This window comes from Chelon labrosus (assembly GCF_963514085.1).
Source record: "Chelon labrosus genome assembly, chromosome: 4".
NCBI lineage: Eukaryota > Metazoa > Chordata > Actinopteri > Mugiliformes > Mugilidae > Chelon > Chelon labrosus.
This window is the reverse complement of record NC_140340.1, coordinates 15,287,057-15,308,562: the sequence shown is the minus strand read 5'-3', so window position 1 is coordinate 15,308,562 and position 21,506 is coordinate 15,287,057. Positions and strand designations below refer to the sequence as shown.

Below are 21,506 nucleotides of genomic sequence, written 5' to 3'. Positions count from 1 at the left end.
AATCTCCTATAAGAGCTATGACTAACTTCTTCCTACCGTTTTGTGTATCCTGAACGCACCATCAGTCCTCCCCCAAAACATTATTAAGGTGTTTGGTCAACAAATATCTGAGCACGTCAGTGTCACCCAGCCCTGACAGGGTGCATTTAAAGCTTCACCCATGTTCTGAAAATAAACCAAAACTCTCCCTGTTCACCCGCAGAACTGAAAGTGCTGAAGTTGTGTAGGAAGTAGAGAATAAAAAGCCGCGCTTACTCTGCGTTGAAGCCATTAACGTGCAGTATTCGCATCTGTTTGACTATCGTACTTTTCCCAGATTCACCGGCCCCTGAAAGAGGAGAGAGCACAGACAAAGTGTTACGGAAAACGTGCATGAAATGAAACAAGTAAAATATCGAGGACGGGTCAGTGGAGGACGCCCTGGTGGTAGATCAGGTCGATTGTAGGTAGCAGCAGCGGTGATGACAGGTCCTGTAACTGAAAATATCCTGATTTCCAAACTTTCTCTACTTCTGCAACACAATTTTAGACAAAAGAAATACAACTTGGGCCAAGAAAGACAATGAGACTTCTATACACTGAGCAAAAAAGAGGCTGAAATAATCGACTGTTCTTATCAATGCAGGAAACTTGTCCTTTAAATGTGCATGCCTTTATTTTTAAAGCTGCTGTAGTACATTTTAGAGGTCAATGTTATACTTGCACTTCACTAAAACTATGTGACAGATGCACTTACTGGTCAGTCTGGACATTAGTGCAGATTCACATACAAGTGAAGCTTGTAATATACGAAGCATTGTAAAAGATCAAACCAGGAGCTCCCACTCTTTCTGGTTTCTGGCCTTTTTACAAAAGCAGTTCCTCCAAACGTGGATTTACTCTAAACTTCTCTTTTTCTAATTGTGCTCAATATTTAAAAACTGTGTAGTACAGCTTTGTTTTTATTTCTTAGTCATCTCATGACTCTTCATATTTATTTTGTGACCCGCTCTACAGGGCCTGACCCCTGCTGTCTGTTGGGAGCCACTCGACTAAACTACCCTGTTTTACTCTCTTCTGTGTTTTTTGTTTTAATACTTAAGTGCACTTTCCTGGTAATACTTCTTTATTTTTACTTAAGAATGATGCAGGATGCTTGTAATGGAGTATTTTTACACTGTTGTACTTCAGATGCTTCCAGATGTGATAAGGACTCCAGAGACGAGGACGGGACGACGGCTATCTAACATGCACACAAACATTGTGTACGTGCAATAAACCCTGCGAAATGTGTTGATCAGAACGGAGCAGCAGAAACTGCAACTCTGGCACGATCAGGCAGTCCTATATGTGTCCTTGCGAACTGAAAATGAAAGGATCCAGGCCATCACTAACATCTCCTAACACAAACACTGGAGCCTAGCTGGGATTCAGGCCTGCTATTTAGAGCACTAGCGTTCAAATCTCGGATCAATTTCAGATTAAAACGAGCGAGACAGGCGTTGAAGGGAAGCTAGTAATCCTGAAAGTAATCCTAATTTGCACTCCGTAGAGGTTTAGCAGGATACTAGCCTTAAGGTTCACGCTGTGTATCATGACATGGAGGGCTTCACGTTGAAACCTAAAAATAGCTTTATCTCAATAAAAATAGCAGAGTTTTCAGTGGCTGACTTGAGAATATTCATTTCAAGAGGGGCTTTTGAGGAGATTAAGATGCCAAGGTGAGCGTGGAGGTGAAATATAGGCTTAAATAAGACAGGCAGGACGCACCAGATCACTGATTAGTTTTTTCACTTTTTAGTTTTTTTTTTTTCAGCGTGTGTGTAGATGAGAAACAGTCATGAAAAAATAAATAAATAAATAAAAATCCTATCGCTGGCCTCCCGGCCTCTGCACGGTGCCTGAGTGTGCTGCCTTCACACAGATGGTGGTGTCTCTCACATGTTCGGTAACCATGCTCCATAATAACCCATGAATGCAGACAGGCCTGCTTTCTCAGCCGCCCTGTGTCAAAACACTGAGAACCGGCGTCGTACTGTCATCGTGTCATTGCATCATTAGCCGAAGCTTCAACCTTTACAAGCTGCAGGAGTAAAAACAACTGACATTTTTTTTTTTTAACATTTCTGTGCACACAATATTGTAAATTTCACAACAAACCTACCTAATAGTAGTAGCCGGTGAGTCGCCCGGTATATCTGTTTGTCTTTTTGGAGCTGCTTCTCTATTTTCTTGTTGGCTTCCCTCTGTGCCTTCTCCTCATTTCGTTGGTCTTCAGTCTTACTATTGCCAAGACAGCCCATCTTCCCGAAAACCCAGTGATAGGTTCGGGGGGGAAGGCAGGGTGGTCGAATGGGTGACGGAAAGGTAGGAAGGAGGGAAAGGGGGTTGCTGATCAGAAGAGGGGGGATAAAATAAAAATTAAAAAAAATCAATCAACCCTAAATTCCTAGTCCGGCCCAAGAGAGGTACACCTGGCTCAAAATGGGTGACATTTATGTTGCCAGATGAAGCAGATGTTAGCCAGGTAGTAGACGGCGACAGGCTTTGGCACAGTATGTATGTATGGATGGATGGACGTGGGTATTTACTGGCAAATTATCAGCAAAGAGATCAGTGAAGAAGGAGCTGCCGCCCTCTCAGACGCTTGATTCCTGTGTTTTTCACTGTAAATCCGCAATGAAGTCATCCACATTGATATGAGAGTGAACTGCCAAGCTTCCCACTGAAGCACATGAATGAACGTCGCTGGTCCAGTTTCCTTAGACAGGCTTTAAACTCAAAACGCTGGCTTTAAAGAGAGAGAGGAAAAAATTTTTAAAAAAAAATTCTTTATTTTTGTTTTTCCTCAGCAGATGTCTCCTCCGGAGCCCATCTTCGGCAGATATCTCACACTGCCATTCATTTCCACTCACAACCAAAGCCAGCCCTGTGTATATACTGTATATATATGTATATATACATATAGGTACTGCCACCCTTTTAAATACATATAGTTATTATTATTTTTTTTAAGCGTTTGCAATCCACCTAACCAAAGCACATTAGAGATCAGCTGTAACAAAATAAAAATAAAAATAAAATTAAAAAATAAATATTTCCTCTTAAAATGACGGCATGTGAATCATCAGGCTACACCGGAGCTCCTTTCTCTATTAAACCCGTCACATTATACCCCGTATTTATTATTATTAACTTTATTATTATTATTATTATTATTATAAAGGGTGTCGTCGTTGGATTTATCGATAATATCCTGTCATGTCAAAAAAATAAAATATTTCCTCTCCTCGTCAACAGATGCTGGTGCTGGCTTTTTGAACAGACCCCAAAAAAAAAAAAAAAAAAAAAAAAAAAGAGAGAGAGAGAGAAAGGCCTCTTCTCCGTCCGTTTTTCTCTCCGTTAATTTGTATTTTCTCCTCACATCTGAAAGCTTCTCCGGTAGGTTTTTTTTTTTTTTTTTTTTTTTTTTTTTTTTTTGGCAGCTGGATGTCCTTGAATATAACGCGATATCCAGGTGATATTCGTGGAAATCCTCCCCGTTATTTCCCCGTTTGGCGCAGGTACAGCCCGCTGTCAAGTCTCTCAGGTTTTTGTATTCCCTTTGAATCCGTATGGTAGATTACGGTTACATGTGCATGATACATGAACATACCGCGGTGTTTTCAATCACTGGTCCAACGGAGAGACAGTTGCTTTCACCGCCGACGGGCCGCGGCAGCTCCGGTTAAAAAAATAAAAAAAAAATAAAACCGGCCGGGGAAGTGCGAGTGGGTTTCTTTGCGGTATTACTCTGAATTATTTTTGCCCCCTTTTTTCTCCGAGAATTGTACATTGAGATAGATAGCGTTGAAGAGGTGGGGTGGGGCAAACGGCTCTCACGGAACCCTGGGAACGAAGAACCGTGGTCAAGTTTTCCGGGACGGCAAACTCGACTTCCGGTTGCAACCTTCATAATAAAGCGCGCACGTACGCTTCATGCCCAATACGTAAATGGCGGTTTAAAATGGGAGTAATTCACGCATACAAACGACACCTCATCCACGGGATTAAGGCACTGTCAGGCCAGCTTTCCCTTTCATTTAAAATAATACATTATACTGAGATTACAATGCAGACACATCACAAATTAAAATATCAAAAAGGTTCACTAACTAAGAATTATAGTATACTCACAAGACAGTTTATAGTGCACTACTTGATACAGCCCTGCACTAAATCGTAGCTTCACCAAGGGTATGATGAATGAATGCATGTGCATTTTATTTTGGAGGCCGCAGTATGTAGTACTATTGAACTGCATTGTGTTTTTTGACAGCTCCATTTTAGTCAGAGGGCGAGGCCAAATAACAGAACTGGCAAGTGAGTGTATATGAAAGTATGTTGCTTGAATCAGATAAGATGGAGAAACAGAGCAGAAACACTTGGGACTTGGGACGCATGGGATGTGTAATGTGGGAAAAAGCATGATTTTTTGTCCAAAATAGTAATGTAAAATAAATAAGTATAAGAAAGTATATATTTGAATCAGTATAATACCAGTACCAGAAAGTATTAAGTGGGATTCCGGTATTAACAATGAGAGGTAACTGCACAATTCACATGCACAAGTATCACACAGTAAATGTTGACATTTATTTCAAAATAAAGATATTGCACATGAGTGTATCCCCTGAGAACAGGCTTGGTTACAAAGCCTGACAGCAACAGGGAGGAATGATCTGAAGGAGCTGCCCAGTGGATAATAGCTTTACGATGATTCTCCTGTCTCCCACCACCCCTAAGAGAATGTCCCAGGATGGAGGTGGCCTTAGGTTCAGTACTTATGTATCTCCTCGTAGAAAGACTTACATGTAAGGTTTTCTTAATGTAAATAATGTGACCATACCTTCAAGAATATGTGATTATTCCCTTTGAATGAACAGCTTTCATTTGTGAGGGTGCTGAGGAGTTTTCTGTGCCAGTACCTTAAAGTATCTTAGGTGCAGCTGTGCACAATGTATTGCTGCAGAGTTAACAGGAGCTTGCATTTACCTGAAGGAAAGAGCTAAGTTGAAGTGTCCAGAGTGAATTAATGTGCCGATTATTTTGTTATATGAATTGCTTTGTCAATAAATTGTCAGAAAGAGTTAAGAGTTACTTTTGGAAACTTGTTTTATTCGAACAATAGTGCCAAGGAAACACATTTTACTTTATTTAAATGAGATCAAACTGTATCTACATAGTTGCTGTTTAATCAGTTTACTGGTTGATGCGCTAATCACTGAAACTCCCGTAAATGGCTTCAAAGATAAACATCAAGGGCCACAGTATGAGTGAAGTGATAATGAAGAAAAATCTGTAGCGTAAAAATGATTTTATTTATTAATTGAATTTTTACCAATTTTAAAAGGCTGCAAAGGAAAACTAAACTGATGAACTGTACACAACTTACAGTCAAACTAAGGTCAGAGGTCACAAGTGGATATTTTAATGAGTCAAAAGCATGAAAGACTGGAAACCACTGACACAGAGGATATCTCAGCACAAAAACTTTACTTGTTATAAAGTACAAAATATTTCTTCTTACATGTTTTTCCGATATTTATGTTGCAATTTCATTTTTTATTAAATAAGTGCTACAACTTATAATCAAACTGCAGTGTATTTAATTCATTAATAAAGTAATTGTTTTGTTGTTCATTTCCCTTGCATAATCATTTCATTCATTGTCAGAAATAGATGCCACCTAATTTTCAAGCGAGGGTTCAATAAATTGCTTTATCAACCAAACTTACATAAATGGAGCAAATATATTGGTTGCAGAAAAGGCCACATGTAAGAATCATGCTTTTAAAACCAAAAAAGTCATATGAGTATTACAAAGATTATTAACATTATGTGAGCAGCCAGTTTCAAATGAACATGTTCTCATTTTGGAGAGTAAAACTGTATTGTTATAAATTAAAAGGAAGGAAGTGTTTCCTATAAAAAGTTATTCAAGAAAAGTAACAAATGTACATCTGTAATAGTGAACGTGTTTTAAAATGCCACAAATATAATAAAAGATTCTAAAAATTCTTCTCTTTCGAGAGATAAATTTCATGCTTTTAGTTTGAAGTCGAGATCAGAGTACTTCCAGTTTCCGCCTTGCTGCCGCTTGACGCATCTGGAATGAAGCAGGGTCGGATCACATGATTGCCCGGAGCGTCATGAAGCAGAGGTACAGAATGAGAGAGGCGCCCTCTTTGAAGCAAAAACGATTACCAGTCTATACACCCGAAAAAACTTAATCAATAACTCTAAAAGATTAAGAAATAAAAATGATCCATATACATAACCAAAAATAGAAAACACAAACATACATGTCAAAGGACTTAAATGCCGGTACAAATAATGGTAATAACATTCTAGGATAACTAATAATGCGTGAGGGAAACTAACTTTGTTCACCAAACTTTTTCAGGTGGGAGAAATTGGCCAAATTTAAATCACTGAAAGGCCTGAGTCAAGCCTCAAATTATGACCAATATAATAAATCCCAAAGCAAGTGCAGTCTAGTCTACTAAAGTGAATGTTTCAAGCTCCACATGAATCACTACAATGAAATAATGAAATTGCTTTATTTATTAAATTATCAGGTTTAACTTTGTGCAGTTTAGTTGTTCAGTGGACTGTTGTCAAATCTGAAATGAGATGAGAGTATGGCGCAGTAAACGCTGACATTTATTGGACAGTAAAGATGTTGCACATGAAATACAGTGACTGAGTTCTGGTGTGTCCTTTGTCTACTATCTACGGAGACCAGGCTTGGTTAAAAACCCTGATAGTAAAGAGTCTCATGTGTCTGATACATGGGATGGGACATGTTCCCTATTAAGGATAATAGCGTTACCATCATTCTTGTGTCTCCCACCACCTACAAGGGACCATCCCAGGACAGAGCTGGCCCCTTCTTTATTAATTTGTTCCTCTCCAGTAAATTACAGAAATTAGCAGGTTGCTTTATTTGTTTGCCCCAAAAAAATCATTTTCAGGTATAACATAGTCAAATTTTAGTTGTCCAATAGCGTGTCGTCGAAACTGAAATGGGTTTTTCGCTTGGGGCAAACGGTTTAAAAATAACTCCACCTCCCTTTTTTTCTGTCTTTATACCCGGCCGGCCTCTAGCAGAAGGCCCCCCCCCCCCCCCCCCCCCCCATACGAACTGGGTTCTGCTCACGTTTCTTCTTGTCAAAGAGGAGTTCTCAGGGTAAAATGTCTTGAGACACCTGAGACACATTTCAAAAAGCCTGAAGTTTGATCATTCATTGGTTGGTTTAAGATGTTTGCATGTGTATGCTGGGACAGTTTTTAAACATGCATTTTAATACTTACAGAGGATTTAACAGGATGAAACCTGACTCAGACAGCGCGCAAGCATATGAATCCTCCCCAGAGGCCTGTTATTTTCCTTCTTGACTACAACCCAAAAATAACATATGGTTGTAAATACTGGGATATAATATATATCTTAATATCTTAACAGGTCACTATGGTGAATAAATGTGCAACAAGAACAAGTATGGCTGACATTGTATGACAACAAATACGCTGTTTTCTGTGGGAACTGTTCTGGCCAGTTAGCCGTGTGTTTCTGCTTCTGTGTTTATGTTTTAGTTTGTCTCTGAGTCCTGCTGTCGTTCCAGATCCTTTCCTCCTGCACCAGCATCTCCCCCTCCTGGTTGCTTGCTCCGCCCCGACTGGCTCCACCTGCTGCCCTCTTAGCATGTACATTTGGTCTGGGCCTATTCGCCTTTGCCCCATGTGACAAGTGCGCCGACAAATCCTTATGCGTAGTTTCTCCTTCATTGTTCCCTGACGTTGTGCATTTGAGCCTTTTCATGATGTTAATTGTTCAAGTCAAACTCCATATTTAGGAGATGCGGAAACAAACTGAATGTGGTGCATAAGACTGATTGGCTTTATAGTGCAGTCCACTCATACTGTGTATTGTAATAGTTGAATGAGTCAAGTGTTTCCTTATGAACTCCACGACAACGGCATTATTAAATCCGTAATTAAAAACTGATCAGTACAGAAACATTAAGAAGGGTAGCTCATCTGGTGGTGATCTGGATATTTAAATGGCTCTTTGTGCATCACAAATCATACCCAGCACACACACTGGCATCATGCACAGACACGCACACGCTCTCGCACACAAACAAACACCTCCCTCCACAAGTGCGTCAAAAGGCAGGGGATAGAAGCTCAGGGCAAAACACATAAAGGTCATCAGTGACAACTAAATGCTTCTGTGGCTCACTAATGAACCTCAACGGACGACCGGAGGAAGAACTAATGACTGAAACGAGTCAGAGGCAAAAAAATTCACGACCTCACCAAGAAACTTTAAACCAGGAAGTCAGTCTCTTTTATTTAAACATCGCAGTCTCAATGGTATATTTCCTAACTTTGTACAATGAGCTCTATATCAATATGTAGTTGTCATAAAGGTTGAACTTTGGCCCTTACATCATATTAATTTACTGACTATATTGTGTTATTTACTGTACACACACACACACACACACACACACTGAAAACATGGAATCACTTCTCTTAAAACTAAGTTAGCCATTGCTCTTGAATGTTGTGGTATCTTTTTTGATTTGTCTTTGACGTTAGGAGATAATTTTGCATCACTGTCATGATAACAGGTCCAAACAAACAGAATAGTAGAAAACTTTATAGAGGTGAAAAGAGGTTGTCCCTGCATACACAGAGAAACACCTTTACACTTAATCACAGTTAACTAACCACAATAAATCATGGCTGAATTGAATTTAACTGCTTCGGTTTTCAGAGTGCTGGTATTGTGCAACCAATTCATTTTAATTTATGCAAGAATAATAATTATAAAATTGTGTGTCAAGACACTTTGCAGAACCCAGAGCCTGAAACCACAAGAACAAGCACCGAGGCGCAACGGAAAGGAAAACACACAACAGACACATCTGCTTGAGGCCGGCCAGGTGGGGTGACGAAAAAAAAGAGAAAATAAAGAGGAGGGAGGAGGAGAGGGAATGCAAGCTGGTTCATCACACGACACAGAGACATTAGTAGTCGTAGTAGTAGTAGTAGTAGTGGTGGTAGTAGTATATGATATATCGTAACAGTGCTTTATCAATGATCAGTGAGTAAAAGTATTGGCTGTGTCAACACAATCATTTTGGTGGTTTTGAACCCAGGACATTTGATTATAATAATAATTATTACTGCAAACCTCTAAAAAAAAATGGCATCAGATTTTCTCTTAATGAAAAATAAGGCTCAGCAGACTAAAAAACATTTTTTTAGTCCTAACTTCACTAGATGCTACTAAGTGCTGAACACTTTAAGAGCGGTGGGTCTTGTACAATGACAATAAAGGCATCCTATTCTATTCTACTGATCTAAAACTCAACACGGATCTTAATGTCATGACAGGTTTAGGAATTTTTGTGGGTTTTGGAGATATTCTTCTTGGTTGTTTTAAACACAAAATGAGCTGGAATCTGAAAGCCCAAATAAATCTTAACATATTAAAGTTAAAATGCACAATTTAAATCAACTACCAAGACATTTCAAGATTCAGCCACATCATGTTATGTCAGCGTTGATCCTCTAGATGGTAGCATCCCTCATACACAGTCTCCAGACCTCAGTACATTTTACACCATTATTACTTCGCTCAGTCCACAGCTGGAAAATGAAAACTATTTATTTTCTAACATTTATAAAGGTATAATACCATTATATTACAACCTTTGTCTGGAGTCTTGTCATTCAAATTTTTTTTTTCTATGCTTCTTGTTTAAAAAAAAACTGGTCACCATACTGGTGTGGTAAATGAACTGTTATCTGACACTGGCCAGAGAAACACACAGCTTCCATTCATCTGCGCTGCGCTTCCTTCCTGTTCAGCTCACAGACGACTTCTAATACATCCAATATGAGGATGCTGCGCCAACTACTTTCTTCTTCAGTTATTACTTCATTAAATTATAATGTACAGACCAAAACGAATATCATGAAGTAATGTATGTCTGCATAGTTTTACAAAATGCTAGTCTAACAAAAATAAGACTACATTAGACCTACTTGAATTGAGTCAGATAAGTGACAGACCCCCTTATATATGTACATAAAGAAACTTTTTAAGCCTGTTTCTATATTTATTATTATTATGTATGAGTTTCTATTGTATGTTTTGGGTCCTTGACCCATTGAAGGCTGCGGCAACTCCCTGACATCACTTGTGACATCACTTCTGGTCCTGAATAAAAGGCCAAGGGGAGGACTGAAGACTATCACAGACCCCCAGCTGTTCTGCGTACTGTAGCCTGATCATCATGCGTGAAATAGTACATCTGCAAATTGGACAATGTGGCAACCAGATCGGCTCAAAGGTAATAAAAGAAAATCCTTCTCCACTCTGTTGAACTTGTGATATGCATTAGGCCTGACTGTACCATCTTTTATGTATCTCCAACAACATCTAAACTGCTTACAACAATATCAAAGATTGTTAGTGACAATTATTGGATGCATTGTAATATAACAACCCTGAACTAAATCCTCCTTCACAGCTGTTATAATGTTCAGTTTATGTTGAAACAACGTAAGAACAGTGGTACTTTAGTTTGTGGTGCTGTTAAACTGTATTAGATTAAACTCTAAAGTATTTCTGTTATTTAGCCTAGCCCTGTGACTAAAACCTGATACAAGTCTATAGTAATACAAACCACAGCCTCCAAAATGAAAACACAGTTGAATCGACAGCTCTCTCACTTATTTTAAACAAATACCGAACACCACAACCCTCATGAAGCTAGGATTTAGTGCAGGACTGTTATACGCATTCGTTTTCACCAGTGTACCTAATGAACTGGCGGTAGAGTGTATATCTGAGCTGTATTTGTCTTCATTTTTTTGTTATGGTTCATGTATCCACATGTATTGTTGCTTTGCATTTTGCTACCAACAGTTGTGACAGAGTGACTCAGGGTGTTCCCGGTCCAGCATTCAGGGAGTAGATAAGAGCCGAAGCAAGACTGGGTGGGACGTTTTTATCGTGGCTAACACAAAACAAGAGAGGGGAACTATAAGACGATAAAGTAACACACGATCCTTTCCAACACTGGAGAAAGTGGCAGTCGGGGAAAAAAAAAAAAAAAAAACCTTAAGAAGCAGTTAATTCAGATATGAAAGTATAAGTATTTATACAGCTCTAAAAAAAAGCACATAACCCTTTCCAAAGAGGTGTACATTAGAAGTGCATAACTAAGTATAAATAAGAGAGAGCATAAAAGACAAAAAGCTGAAAAGTGTAAAATAGAGAAATGTGCTGGGTAAATCGTCAGTCATCAGCTGTTGAACTAACCAGGATGATTTCCCTCTTTGTAGTTCTGGGAAGTGATAACTGACGAACATGGGATCAATGCAACCGGCATCTATGAAGGAGACAACGACCTCCAACTGGAGAGGATGAACGTCTACTTCAATGAGGCGCACGGTAACAGAGAACTCAGTTTGCCGATTGCCTTCAGTGTTTTGTTTTTAAATATTGTTCTTAAATTTAAATTTAGGATGTTCATTTCCAGCTGTGTCAGTGATAAATTTCCATTCTGCATTCAGGTGGTAAATACGTCCCCAGGGCCTTGCTCGTTGACCTGGAGCCTGGCACCATGGACAGCGTTAGAGGGAGCCGCATCGGGGCCCTTTTTAGACCAGACAACTTCATCCATGGTGAAATACTTATATTATAAAATATCTCTTGATACTGTCTCACATATTTCTGCTTTTAAGATGAGACTCGTGTTTTTTTTTTTGACAAGGGAAACAATTGGGTCTATCTTCTAGTGTTTTAAATACAGATGCCTAAATTTAGCATTTATGATTGTAATGTAAATCTTCCAGTGAGAAAATATTGCAGTTTTTAATGTGTTTTGCACTTAATCCATAGAATGGCATTAAACCGAAGAAAGTGACATTTAATGACGACACAGAACTGAAAAGAAGCGGCACAATGTTTTTTACCATTGTCCTGCTTTTTGTATGTTAACCTGACAAACGCACTTTTATCTATGTGTCACAGGGAACTCAGGAGCTGGGAACAACTGGGCGAAGGGCCACTACACCGAGGGAGCCGAGCTGGTGGAGCAGGTGATCGACAGAGTGAGGAATGAGAGCGAAAGCTGTGATTGCCTGCAGGGCTTCCAGCTGGTTCATTCACTAGGCGGCGGCACCGGCTCCGGCATGGGAACCCTCCTCATTAACAAGATCCGAGAGGAGTACCCCGACCGCATCATGAACACCTTCAGCATCATGCCGTCTCCGAAGGTCTCTGACACAGTGGTGGAGCCCTACAATGCCACGCTGTCGGTCCACCAGCTCCTGGAGAACACAGATGAGACCTTCTGCATTGACAACGAGGCCCTCTACGACATCTGCTTCCGCACGTTAAAACTGACCACGCCGACATACGGGGATCTCAACCACTTGGTTTCCATGACCATGAGCGGGGTCACGACCTCTCTGAGATTCCCCGGACAGCTCAATGCGGATTTGAGAAAGCTGGCTGTGAACATGGTGCCGTTCCCTCGCCTCCACTTCTTCATGCCAGGCTTCGCCCCTCTGACAGCACGTGGAAGCCAGCAGTACAGAGCCCTCACTGTGCCTGAGCTCACCCAGCAGATGTTTGATGCCCGCAACATGATGACAGCGTGCGACCCAAGGCGAGGCCGATACCTCACCGTTGCCGGTATCTTCCGTGGCAAGATGTCCACCAAACAGGTCGACGAACAGATGCTAGCAATCCAGCAGAAAAACAGCAACTACTTTGTGGACTGGATCCCACATAACGTCAAGGTGGCCGTGTGTGACATCCCGCCTCGGGGCCTCAAAATGGCCTCCACGTTCATTGGCAATAACACGGCCATTCAGGAGATATTCCGCCGTGTTGGCGAGCAGTTCTCGGTGATGTTCAGAAGAAAGGCTTTTCTCCACTGGTACACAGGGGAGGGCATGGATGAAATGGAGTTCACCGAGGCGGAGAGCAACCTCAACGACCTGGTGTCAGAGTACCAGCAGTACCAAGAAGCCACTGCTGATCTAGATTGGGAAGCAGAGGATGAAGAAGAGGAGGGACCCTCATCACAGGCAACAAATAAGGTTCAGTCTCGGATGGAGGTGAAACTTGAAACAGTGACAGAAACGAGCAAAGACACTGTAGATGAGTAGAATCCACAATTTGTGAAGGGATGTAGGAAAAATTATGTGGCATTGGTGCTCTGAAAAGGAACTCTTATTTTGTAGGTGCTGTGACATTTTTCAACAATAATGCTAACTTTCATATTTGTATTATTCAATGATTTGAATACGATGCTTGTATGTTTTTTTTCTATTACATTAAATATTTAACCACGGACATTTTTACATGTATATATAGAAATTAATATGTTTAGTCAGCTCTATATAACCCACCGCTTTAAAAAGGATATTGTGATGTTTATATTGTTTGAGGAATATTGTTCGTATAGAAGTTATGACGGTAAATAAAAACAGTAAAACCAAAAAGTGATGATGCAGAGTATATTTATTACGACAATTGAAAAAAATAAAATGTTTTCCTTTTTGTTCTGTTTTATCATTTAAGGTTAAACTGAACCAAACTGAGCTGCAGTGATGGACAGGACTGTGATAGCATGCTAACAGCGATACCGTTCAAGGCTGTCACACAGTTTCCTCCCACTTACACAAGTCTGGGTCACAGAGATTACACATAACTTGGCCATAGTGTCTGCACGCTGAGATAAGCACACATTACGTGGAGATGTTCCAGCTCAAGGGCAATTGAGTAGAGCAGACTCAGTGTACTGGGATAGAGGCAAAACATGTAAATCACGTGCAAATATACTGTAGGTTCTGTGAAAAAAGCAGTGTTGCCACATAGATGAAAGATTCAGGTTACAAGGTGGAAGTAAGGTTGAGAAAAGAAGGAGCACACTTTTCCTAACTAATTATAGGTCAGGCCTTGTTTGTTCAACAGTTTTCACATTCAGTAATGTTGTGAGCCCTCAGATTTCTCTTGCAACCACCCATGGGAATCTGCTTTTTGAAATTAAACACTCACTGACTGATCTGATCACACTCAGGAGATATAAACCCGTGGTGAAAGGTCAAAAATACACATTATATAGCAAAGATTGGTGCTCTGTTGTTTTGTTAAATCTACAATAAACCGTGTCAGGATCATGTGCTTTATGTTTGGTTTTCGTGGACATTTGAACAGGTTAAACGTCATTAGAGATTTTCGAGAGCAGTTTTTTGAATTTCACATTTACATAAAGACATTTTATAAAATATTATACACACTATATCAAATGCTGCTTACAGGGACAAATTCAAGTGACTGAGTTAATAACGTTTTGACCGATGACTTGACCCTGTTGCGTCAGCTGGTAACCTGCAACCTTCACTCAGCTGGAATGTGTAACATCAAAGGTTAAATGGGCGATTACCATAAAAGTAGTATTGTAAAATAATCTAAAACACACTAGACGTTAAGGCGAAGACCTACAATCGGGTGGGCTGTAGTCATAAGTTAGATCATAGGTTAATTCTCCAGTTTTTATTTTAAGCGCTTATTATTCCACTGTCTTCAAGGTCCGTGTACGCATGCGCCATGTACCAGACCAGGCGGAAATGCGTATTAAACTCATGTGACTGTTCCAGTGAAGGCTGGGGGGGAGGAGGAGGAGACTAGCGGTTTTCTCTGAATGTAGTCCTCTGATTTCTGTCAGTGTGACTGTTTCGACCTACCGGTTGTCAACCCGTCTACTCCGGCTTCACCAGCATCTCTCAGACACTTAGCACCATGAAGATCTGGACCTCAGAGCACATATTCAAGTGAGTAGAGCGTTTTAGCCTCATAAGGTGTTTTACTACAGATGACCCGGCTGTCATGTGGCTCACTGTCTGGTTCAGGCAGATAAGTCACCCCAGCTGGCATTTAATCTGGTGAACAGCATACGGCGGGGTTTGGAGGACAGTAAAGCTTCACCGGAAAATACGGCTAATTATAACTTTAGTGCCATTAGCTGTGTATGCTAATAGTATAAGCTAGCAAAGTAGCGAGAGTCTTATCGGTTAACGTATGTTGGCGCGCTCAAAGAAGAAACACTAATACTATAATAATTTACTTATATATAAAAACAAGTACTGACGTAACAAATGTGAATGCAATACTGCTACAGTGTCTCTGTGCACATTTCTTAGTCAAGTTGCGTAAGCAGCCGGTTAGCCCGCGGAGCGTAACCTCTCCTCTACATTCCGCCGTAACGCCGTACCCGCCTTCGTCACTTGGCAGCGCCGGCTTATTCACGTGTCTCCACGGCAACCATAAAACACTATGCCTGACAACGTTCTTACGTAAAAGAAAAAATTATATAAAAATCTGCCCTATTTTTATATATTTAAAATTATGAATTCACATCTTGTGAGTTTCTGAGACACATGCAGTGATTTAGAGCTCTTGAAAATATTCTGACGAGTGAACTGTGTTAGAATATCCACCAACAATTTAACTGTATTTGTTTGTAAGTAATATGTAATAATTAATGTCACATAATCAATTAGGAAATAAGTACGTATATTTTTAAGATAAAGCAGGATTGTAAAAATGCATTTTAGTTGTGAAAATAATAAAAAAGAATGTCGAAAAAAAATCCACCTGATTATCACTATGTTGCTAATAAATACTTGTAACATTCAAATGGCACAGTTGGCCATTGTGTTGTTAAATTAAACTACTTTATATGTTTTTCAATTTATTCTTATGTGTTGTGGCCTATCTATAATAATTTGTAAAGTATGTGATAACTATAGCACTCAGGTAAATTGAACAGAGGAAAAGTACAACAGTTCAGAGTAGTATAAAGTTGATCAAAGTTGTACTTTAGTACAGTACTTCATTATATGACCCCTAGTTACTCTCCGGCCACTAAATATACAACACTGAATACATACTTGTTTAAAAGATAGAACGCACATCAGAGTTTTTAGTGTAACAATAATTGTTTTTTTTGGCTTTGCTTCAACAGCCATCCTTGGGAGACGGTGACCAAGGCTGCTATGCAGAAGTACCCCAACCCCATGAACCCCAGTGTGATCGGAGTGGATGTTCTGGACAGAGGCATCGACAAACAGGGACGCCTCCACAGTAAAAGGCTGCTCAGCACAGAGTGGGGTCTTCCATCCATAGTGAAATCTGTAAGTGTCAAAACACAAAGATAAAATCTCCTCATACTGTGTTGAAAAATGCACTAAAAGGTTATAGTAATCCAGTTCAGTAGCGGTGAGGGGTTAATGCTTTCCATCCAGCAAGCATGACCTTAACCCACACGGCTATTTCTGTCCAGCTGCAGCAAACCTGGTTGCTGACTGAAACCCATTCGAGTTCATGGCTAAGGGCCACAGCTTGTGGCGTAGAGTACACGATAGTGCCATTTCTGTCATTGCTCAGCTCTAACCCATGACAGCATGTGTTGTAACTTTCCGTCTCCGTGTCAGCTCATTTAAAACTAGAGGTCACATTTATTCATGTGTATGTGGGTGGAGGCCTCTGGATTTCTATGACATGTCATTGAGCTTTTCTCTTGGATCCCTGACTTTCTGAACTCAGATGATAAGGCTACAGAAAGCCAATATGCTGCTACTCTGTCTTCTGTCAGCCTGTGTAAACACTGCCCAATCATTTTCTGTTCTGTAGCACTAGATGTCTGAGGAAGGGGTTGTAGTCTCTGACAGCATCTATGAATAGCCCCTTTAATTCCAAGGACAGTCCATGATACAGACTGTCCCAGTGATTGATAGCATATTAATGTAGCTCTTAATCAGATTGTCTCAAAAGCAAATCACTCCTGAGCCTCAGCGTATGCAAGTAAACTGAACGTATCAGTCAGAGTTCTTCCAGCTCATCTCTGTACCCTTTAGGCACAGGGTGCTGACAGAAAATCCCAGTAATATTGTTCTGTGTTTTGCGGGAAAAAGCTACAAGTTACTTTTGCATGGAAGTTTTTAAGGTATGAATCTAAACCTGTGTGCAGAGTAATTGAAATATGTAGTGGTTCAGTGCCGTCGTGAGAAATTTACTGTATGATATTCAAATGCCACCTGAGTATTTGTACTGAAAACATGGGTTAACAAGCAATTTAACATGGATTCAATACTTTAAACTGAAGTGAACTGATCATTATTGAAGTCTTTTTTTTTAATAAATATGAAGTAGATGTCTAAAATTAATCAATAAAGGCAGAGTTTTGAGGGAAAAAATGTATGAATAACATAGATTAAATATGTGTTTTACATGCTAATTTCAAGCTTATAGTAAAGTGCATCTCTTTCTTTGACTGCAGATCATTGGAAACGCACGGACGTACACGTATGTTCAGGAGCAATCAGTGGTGGATCCTAAAGAGAAAATGTTCGAACTTCAGTCTACAAATGTGAGTACTTTTGGAATAACACAGCCTACTTTCTAGCTCGTGTTGAGATTTTACTATAAGTAGACCAGTGAGAACTCGGTGTACATGAATGTGGTGCCAGAAGAATGTACTACTACAGGACATGACATTGGCAGACGGAGATCTCAAGTTTCACTTCTGCCCTCTGGTACTGCAACATGTAATCATAAAATATGGGAGATACTTTCCTGCTTTTGTTTAAAGATCTATAAAACATGTGAGAGCCACACACATGCACAGATCGACTTTGCGTGACTACCACTTGAACGAACACATAATCTCAGTGTGTTAAATGGTGAATAATTTCTGGAATCCTGTTAGACAGGTTCACATTTCAATAGAGGGTGTTCACGGTTCTGTTGTGGGACTTGACAGGTCTCATAGACTGGGATATTATATAACAAGTGTGCATATATCTCTATTTGATTTTTAATAATTTGTTCTTTCCTCAACAGATTACTTTCACAAACATGGTGTCTGTGGATGAAAAGTTAACGTATAAACCACACCCCCAAGATCCAGAAAAGTGAGTTTTTAATACTGCTCAAGTGAGATTGTTTTTAATTGTCACGCAATTCGACTGTGACTTATTTTAAACCTCTGTCACCTCTAGAACTGTTCTGACTCAGGAGGCCATCATCTCTGTGAAAGGAGTCAGTCTCAGCAGTTACCTGGAGGGAGTTTTGGCCAGTACCATCTCTGCAAATGCGGGAAAGGTAAGAGATCCTCCTGTTTCAAATAGTTTCACATGTTAAGAATTGAACAAAGTTTACTCGGGGGGCCTGCTGTTCAGAGGTATCATTTATTGTGATCACAGTTTTCACCAAACTGAGCATGAGAATCATGCAAACTGTGTTTTAGAATTTAGTTTATTAGTTCCCAAAACTGAAGATGCAGTCCAGACAAAAGCTTAACCAAACAGTGTTACACTCAAAGGTTGTGTGAAGACGCAGAATGACAGTGGATAATAACAGTATTCAGATGTGGGAGTGATGGTACACATGGTCTATCAACAAAGTAACTTGGTGTTGCACTTGTTTGTATTGCACACTGAGAACTTACAGAACAATTTGTTTGAGGCACAGCGTTATCCCCGTGACCTTGTAGATCTTCTCCTTCCTCCTATTTTAAATGATAATCCCTTTATCACACGATTAATGTTGTATTTTGTTTTTGATCAGGGCCGTGAAGCAATGGAGTGGGTAATCAGGCGACTGAATGCAGAAATCGAGGAGCTGGCTGCCACAGCGCGGGGGACCATACGCACCCCGATGGCTGCTGCGGTCACTGAGAAATGACGCATACCTCTGTTGTCCAGCAGTGTCTGAGAGAAATCAGTACGACCAGTATCCCTTTGTGGATGCTGTTTTGGTGCTCTGGTTTTTTTGTATTATTTAAAGTTACAATCCAACCATCTGGTACACTTTACTATCTACATTAGATATGTTTTAAGCAGCAGGCTGCAGCATGAGGAGGTCCTGTTGAATGATTTCAGTGGATGCTGTCTGGCAGGACTGCAGAGAATACAACTATGTGGCACACTCTGGTATAAGTTTAAACATCGTTTGTCCTTGGAAGCATGTAGCTTTGGCAGGAATGTATCAGAGGACGAACTGGAAACGTCCAAAAAAAAAGTGCCAAAGCAGACACTGCTTTTTGTCCAGTGTCTTCAAACACCTTTGCCAGATGTGTGCAACTCTCCTCTATTGTGAACTCTGTTTACAGCGATAGGGTCAGAAGAAAAACAGTTTATGGTAAGATGTACAGGAGTGACTGTGATGACTACTTGTGTTTAGATGTGATGGCAGGAAGACGACAGTTCATGGAGGTGGTGGTCACATGCAGTGTATGTCAAGGGCACATGTGCTCAGTTCAGAGAAAAGCTCTGGGTTAATGTGAGCGGAGCATGTTTTCCTGTGGGACCTCAGTAATAACAAGACACTGTACCAGGCAACGTGTGTTAGCCTGATTATAAACTGTATTGTTATTATGTAATAACTAATATTGTTATTAAGGTATTTAAGTGAAATGAAGGGATCAAGCTACTTGCCATATTTATGTTTTTGATGTAAAAGACCTTCTCAAATGCAACCTCTTTACAACACAGATGTAAACCGTACAAACTTAGTGTACTCAAACTGAACATGTTTGCTGAACTTCCCGGTTCCCGGTCTTCCTGGTCACGGTATATCCAAAAAAATAAGCTCAAACAAAGGCAGCTGGACCCGTAGTGTTTTAATCTTACAAGTCCACTCATGCTTGTTTCAGCTTGTTTTTTTTATTTTTGTTTTTTTTTTTAAGACATGTAATCCTGTCAGCATGTTCTTTCAGTAAAACGACCTCAGGACCTTCACATGGACTTTTACTTGCACTTACAATGTAATATATTTTAACAAGAAAAGCTGCTACACCTACTGAGGGAGCTGATAATATGAGCTGTCACGGATCAGGTGGTTCCACCGTGTTTCTGGGAAGGTCTTTTTTTTTTTTTTCCTTCATATAGTGGACAGCAGTGTGGTGGTGGTGAACGCGCTAGTTTCTTTAAAATATATATATATATTTTTTTTACCTGTAACAGGAATATTTATTTTAACAGTTTTCTTTGAATGAGTGAGTTATTTAAGATGTGATATTGCATACCTGACCAGTAAGTGTCTGGGTGCCAGTGATAAAAAGAAATTTGCTAAACAAATGCAAAATGTGGCAATAAAATATTTGAACTTGGAAGTGTCTTGTATGTGATTTATTTTTTTCAGATGAGATAAAAAAAAATTAAACGGGGCCGGATTAATCTGGGAAATTAAGTCTCCCTTTTTTTTAAAAAGTTAGCATTCAATACAGATAAACAGTTTTTATAATAGGTCAAATTCATGAATATTTACATTAAAGCAAATGGCTTAAGTGAAAACTGCTCAGTTAGTCAATCACACTCACTGAATGCATTAGAGCAGTCATTTAGCTAAAGACTATTAAAACAGATTTTTACATACAATGTAAAAGCTTCGACCCTGAAGCAGTTGGTATATACATACATAGGCAACATTGATCTCTTTACAAGAAGCATACAAAGGATGTTGCCTCTTTTCTGCCACACTGAGGCCAAATGCCTGTCCTACAATTTCATGTGGAGAAGAAGTTAATTAAATGTTGTCTGTCTGGAACGCAGCACAAGTGTCAGAATAGATCTCCCAAATGTAGGGAAACATACGCTTTAGTAGAGAAGCAGGAGAGTAAAAAGTGCACCTTGACAGATGTTTTGCAAATTTATCTTAATTTACAGATATCACACAGGAATCCACCCCCAGTCAGAGCCATCCATCTCCAGGGGCTAAGAACAAATCCATCTCCTGCTTTTCATGACCAGGATGAAGATAAAGCATAAGCACATGCAGATCGAGCACCAATTCGAGGGGCTGATCCTGATAACCATGAGTTAAACATTTTCGTCAATGACCGAGAGGGGTGCTCGTACCCAGTGTTCATGGACTTAAAGGGGTGTTCGTGCCTATTGCTCATAGGCCCAGAGGGGCCTTTATGGGCAGTACACGTGGAAACAGACGAGCATTTGAAAGCAATGATGGACCCAGTAGGGCATTGCTCATGAACCAAGAGTGGGATTTGTGAGTGCTGCTAATGAGACAAATGTCATCAATGATCGACACAAGGCATTGACACATCATATTGAGGCTTCAAAAGATGGCAGGTGCCAATCAAAGCAGGTCAGAAATTAATTGCAAAAGTAAGATTAAACTCTTTGGGAGCAACTGCATGAAGGCAAAAAAAGCAATATGCAGCAACGAGAAACTTTAGAAGGATCACGATGAGTGGGCCAAAACTCACGCAGTGGAGATAGAGAGTACCCAGCTGAAGTACAAGGCCTGTTTAGAAGCCGAGAAGAAGCCCACTGAGTACAAGATGGAACTGAACAAATTGTAGGAGCAGCTCAGCCAGAGACAGTGTGAAATCTAGGAAGTTATCAAAGAGAAGGAGAGTCTCTCT

The 21,506-nt window shown here is 40.0% G+C and overlaps 3 protein-coding genes across 4 annotated transcripts in view; 2 read left to right on the top strand and 1 right to left on the bottom strand.

Moving 5' to 3' along the window:
- Positions 1-3,924, bottom strand: part of LOC311487465 (guanine nucleotide-binding protein G(s) subunit alpha-like) — a 34,156-nt gene extending 30,232 nt beyond the window's left edge. For both annotated transcript variants that reach the window (XM_084543751.1, XM_084543752.1), the window contains exons 1-3: positions 2,571-3,924; positions 2,144-2,370; positions 256-328 (exon numbers count right to left, since the gene is read on the bottom strand). In XM_084543751.1, coding sequence (XP_084399877.1) covers positions 256-328; positions 2,144-2,370; positions 2,571-2,674 — 404 coding nt within the window. In that variant the 5' untranslated portion in view covers positions 2,675-3,924. The remainder of the gene's footprint in view (positions 1-255; positions 329-2,143; positions 2,371-2,570) is intronic.
- A 6,265-nt stretch (positions 3,925-10,189) lies between these two features.
- Positions 10,190-13,619, top strand: tubb1 (tubulin, beta 1 class VI). The gene is made up of 4 exons (XM_084542266.1): positions 10,190-10,391; positions 11,389-11,497; positions 11,620-11,730; positions 12,080-13,619. Exons 1-4 carry the CDS (start codon positions 10,335-10,337, stop codon positions 13,222-13,224), a joined length of 1,422 nt encoding a protein of 473 aa, XP_084398392.1. The 5' UTR covers positions 10,190-10,334; the 3' UTR covers positions 13,225-13,619.
- A 1,029-nt stretch (positions 13,620-14,648) lies between these two features.
- On the top strand, positions 14,649-20,342 carry prelid3b (PRELI domain containing 3). Its single transcript, XM_084543457.1, has 6 exons — positions 14,649-14,892; positions 16,086-16,254; positions 17,400-17,489; positions 17,963-18,033; positions 18,121-18,223; positions 18,689-20,342. Exons 1-6 carry the CDS (start codon positions 14,861-14,863, stop codon positions 18,803-18,805), a joined length of 582 nt encoding a protein of 193 aa, XP_084399583.1. The 5' UTR covers positions 14,649-14,860; the 3' UTR covers positions 18,806-20,342.
- The last annotated feature ends 1,164 nt before the right edge of the window (positions 20,343-21,506 follow it).

What these genes read in the sequence shown, in the direction of transcription:
- tubb1 (XM_084542266.1), top strand. Translation starts at nt 10,335, where the DNA reads ATGCGTGAAATAGTACATCTGCAAATTGGACAATGTGGCAACCAGATC. An exon ending in GCAACCAGATCGGCTCAAAG is followed by an intron (nt 10,392 to 11,388) that starts GTAATAAAAGAA and finishes CCCTCTTTGTAG; the next exon opens with TTCTGGGAAGTGATAACTGA. An exon ending in CTACTTCAATGAGGCGCACG is followed by an intron (nt 11,498 to 11,619) that starts GTAACAGAGAAC and finishes TTCTGCATTCAG; the next exon opens with GTGGTAAATACGTCCCCAGG.
- prelid3b (XM_084543457.1), top strand. Translation starts at nt 14,861, where the DNA reads ATGAAGATCTGGACCTCAGAGCACATATTCAA. An exon ending in ACCTCAGAGCACATATTCAA is followed by an intron (nt 14,893 to 16,085) that starts GTGAGTAGAGCG and finishes TTGCTTCAACAG; the next exon opens with CCATCCTTGGGAGACGGTGA. An exon ending in TCTCTGCAAATGCGGGAAAG is followed by an intron (nt 18,224 to 18,688) that starts GTAAGAGATCCT and finishes GTTTTTGATCAG; the next exon opens with GGCCGTGAAGCAATGGAGTG.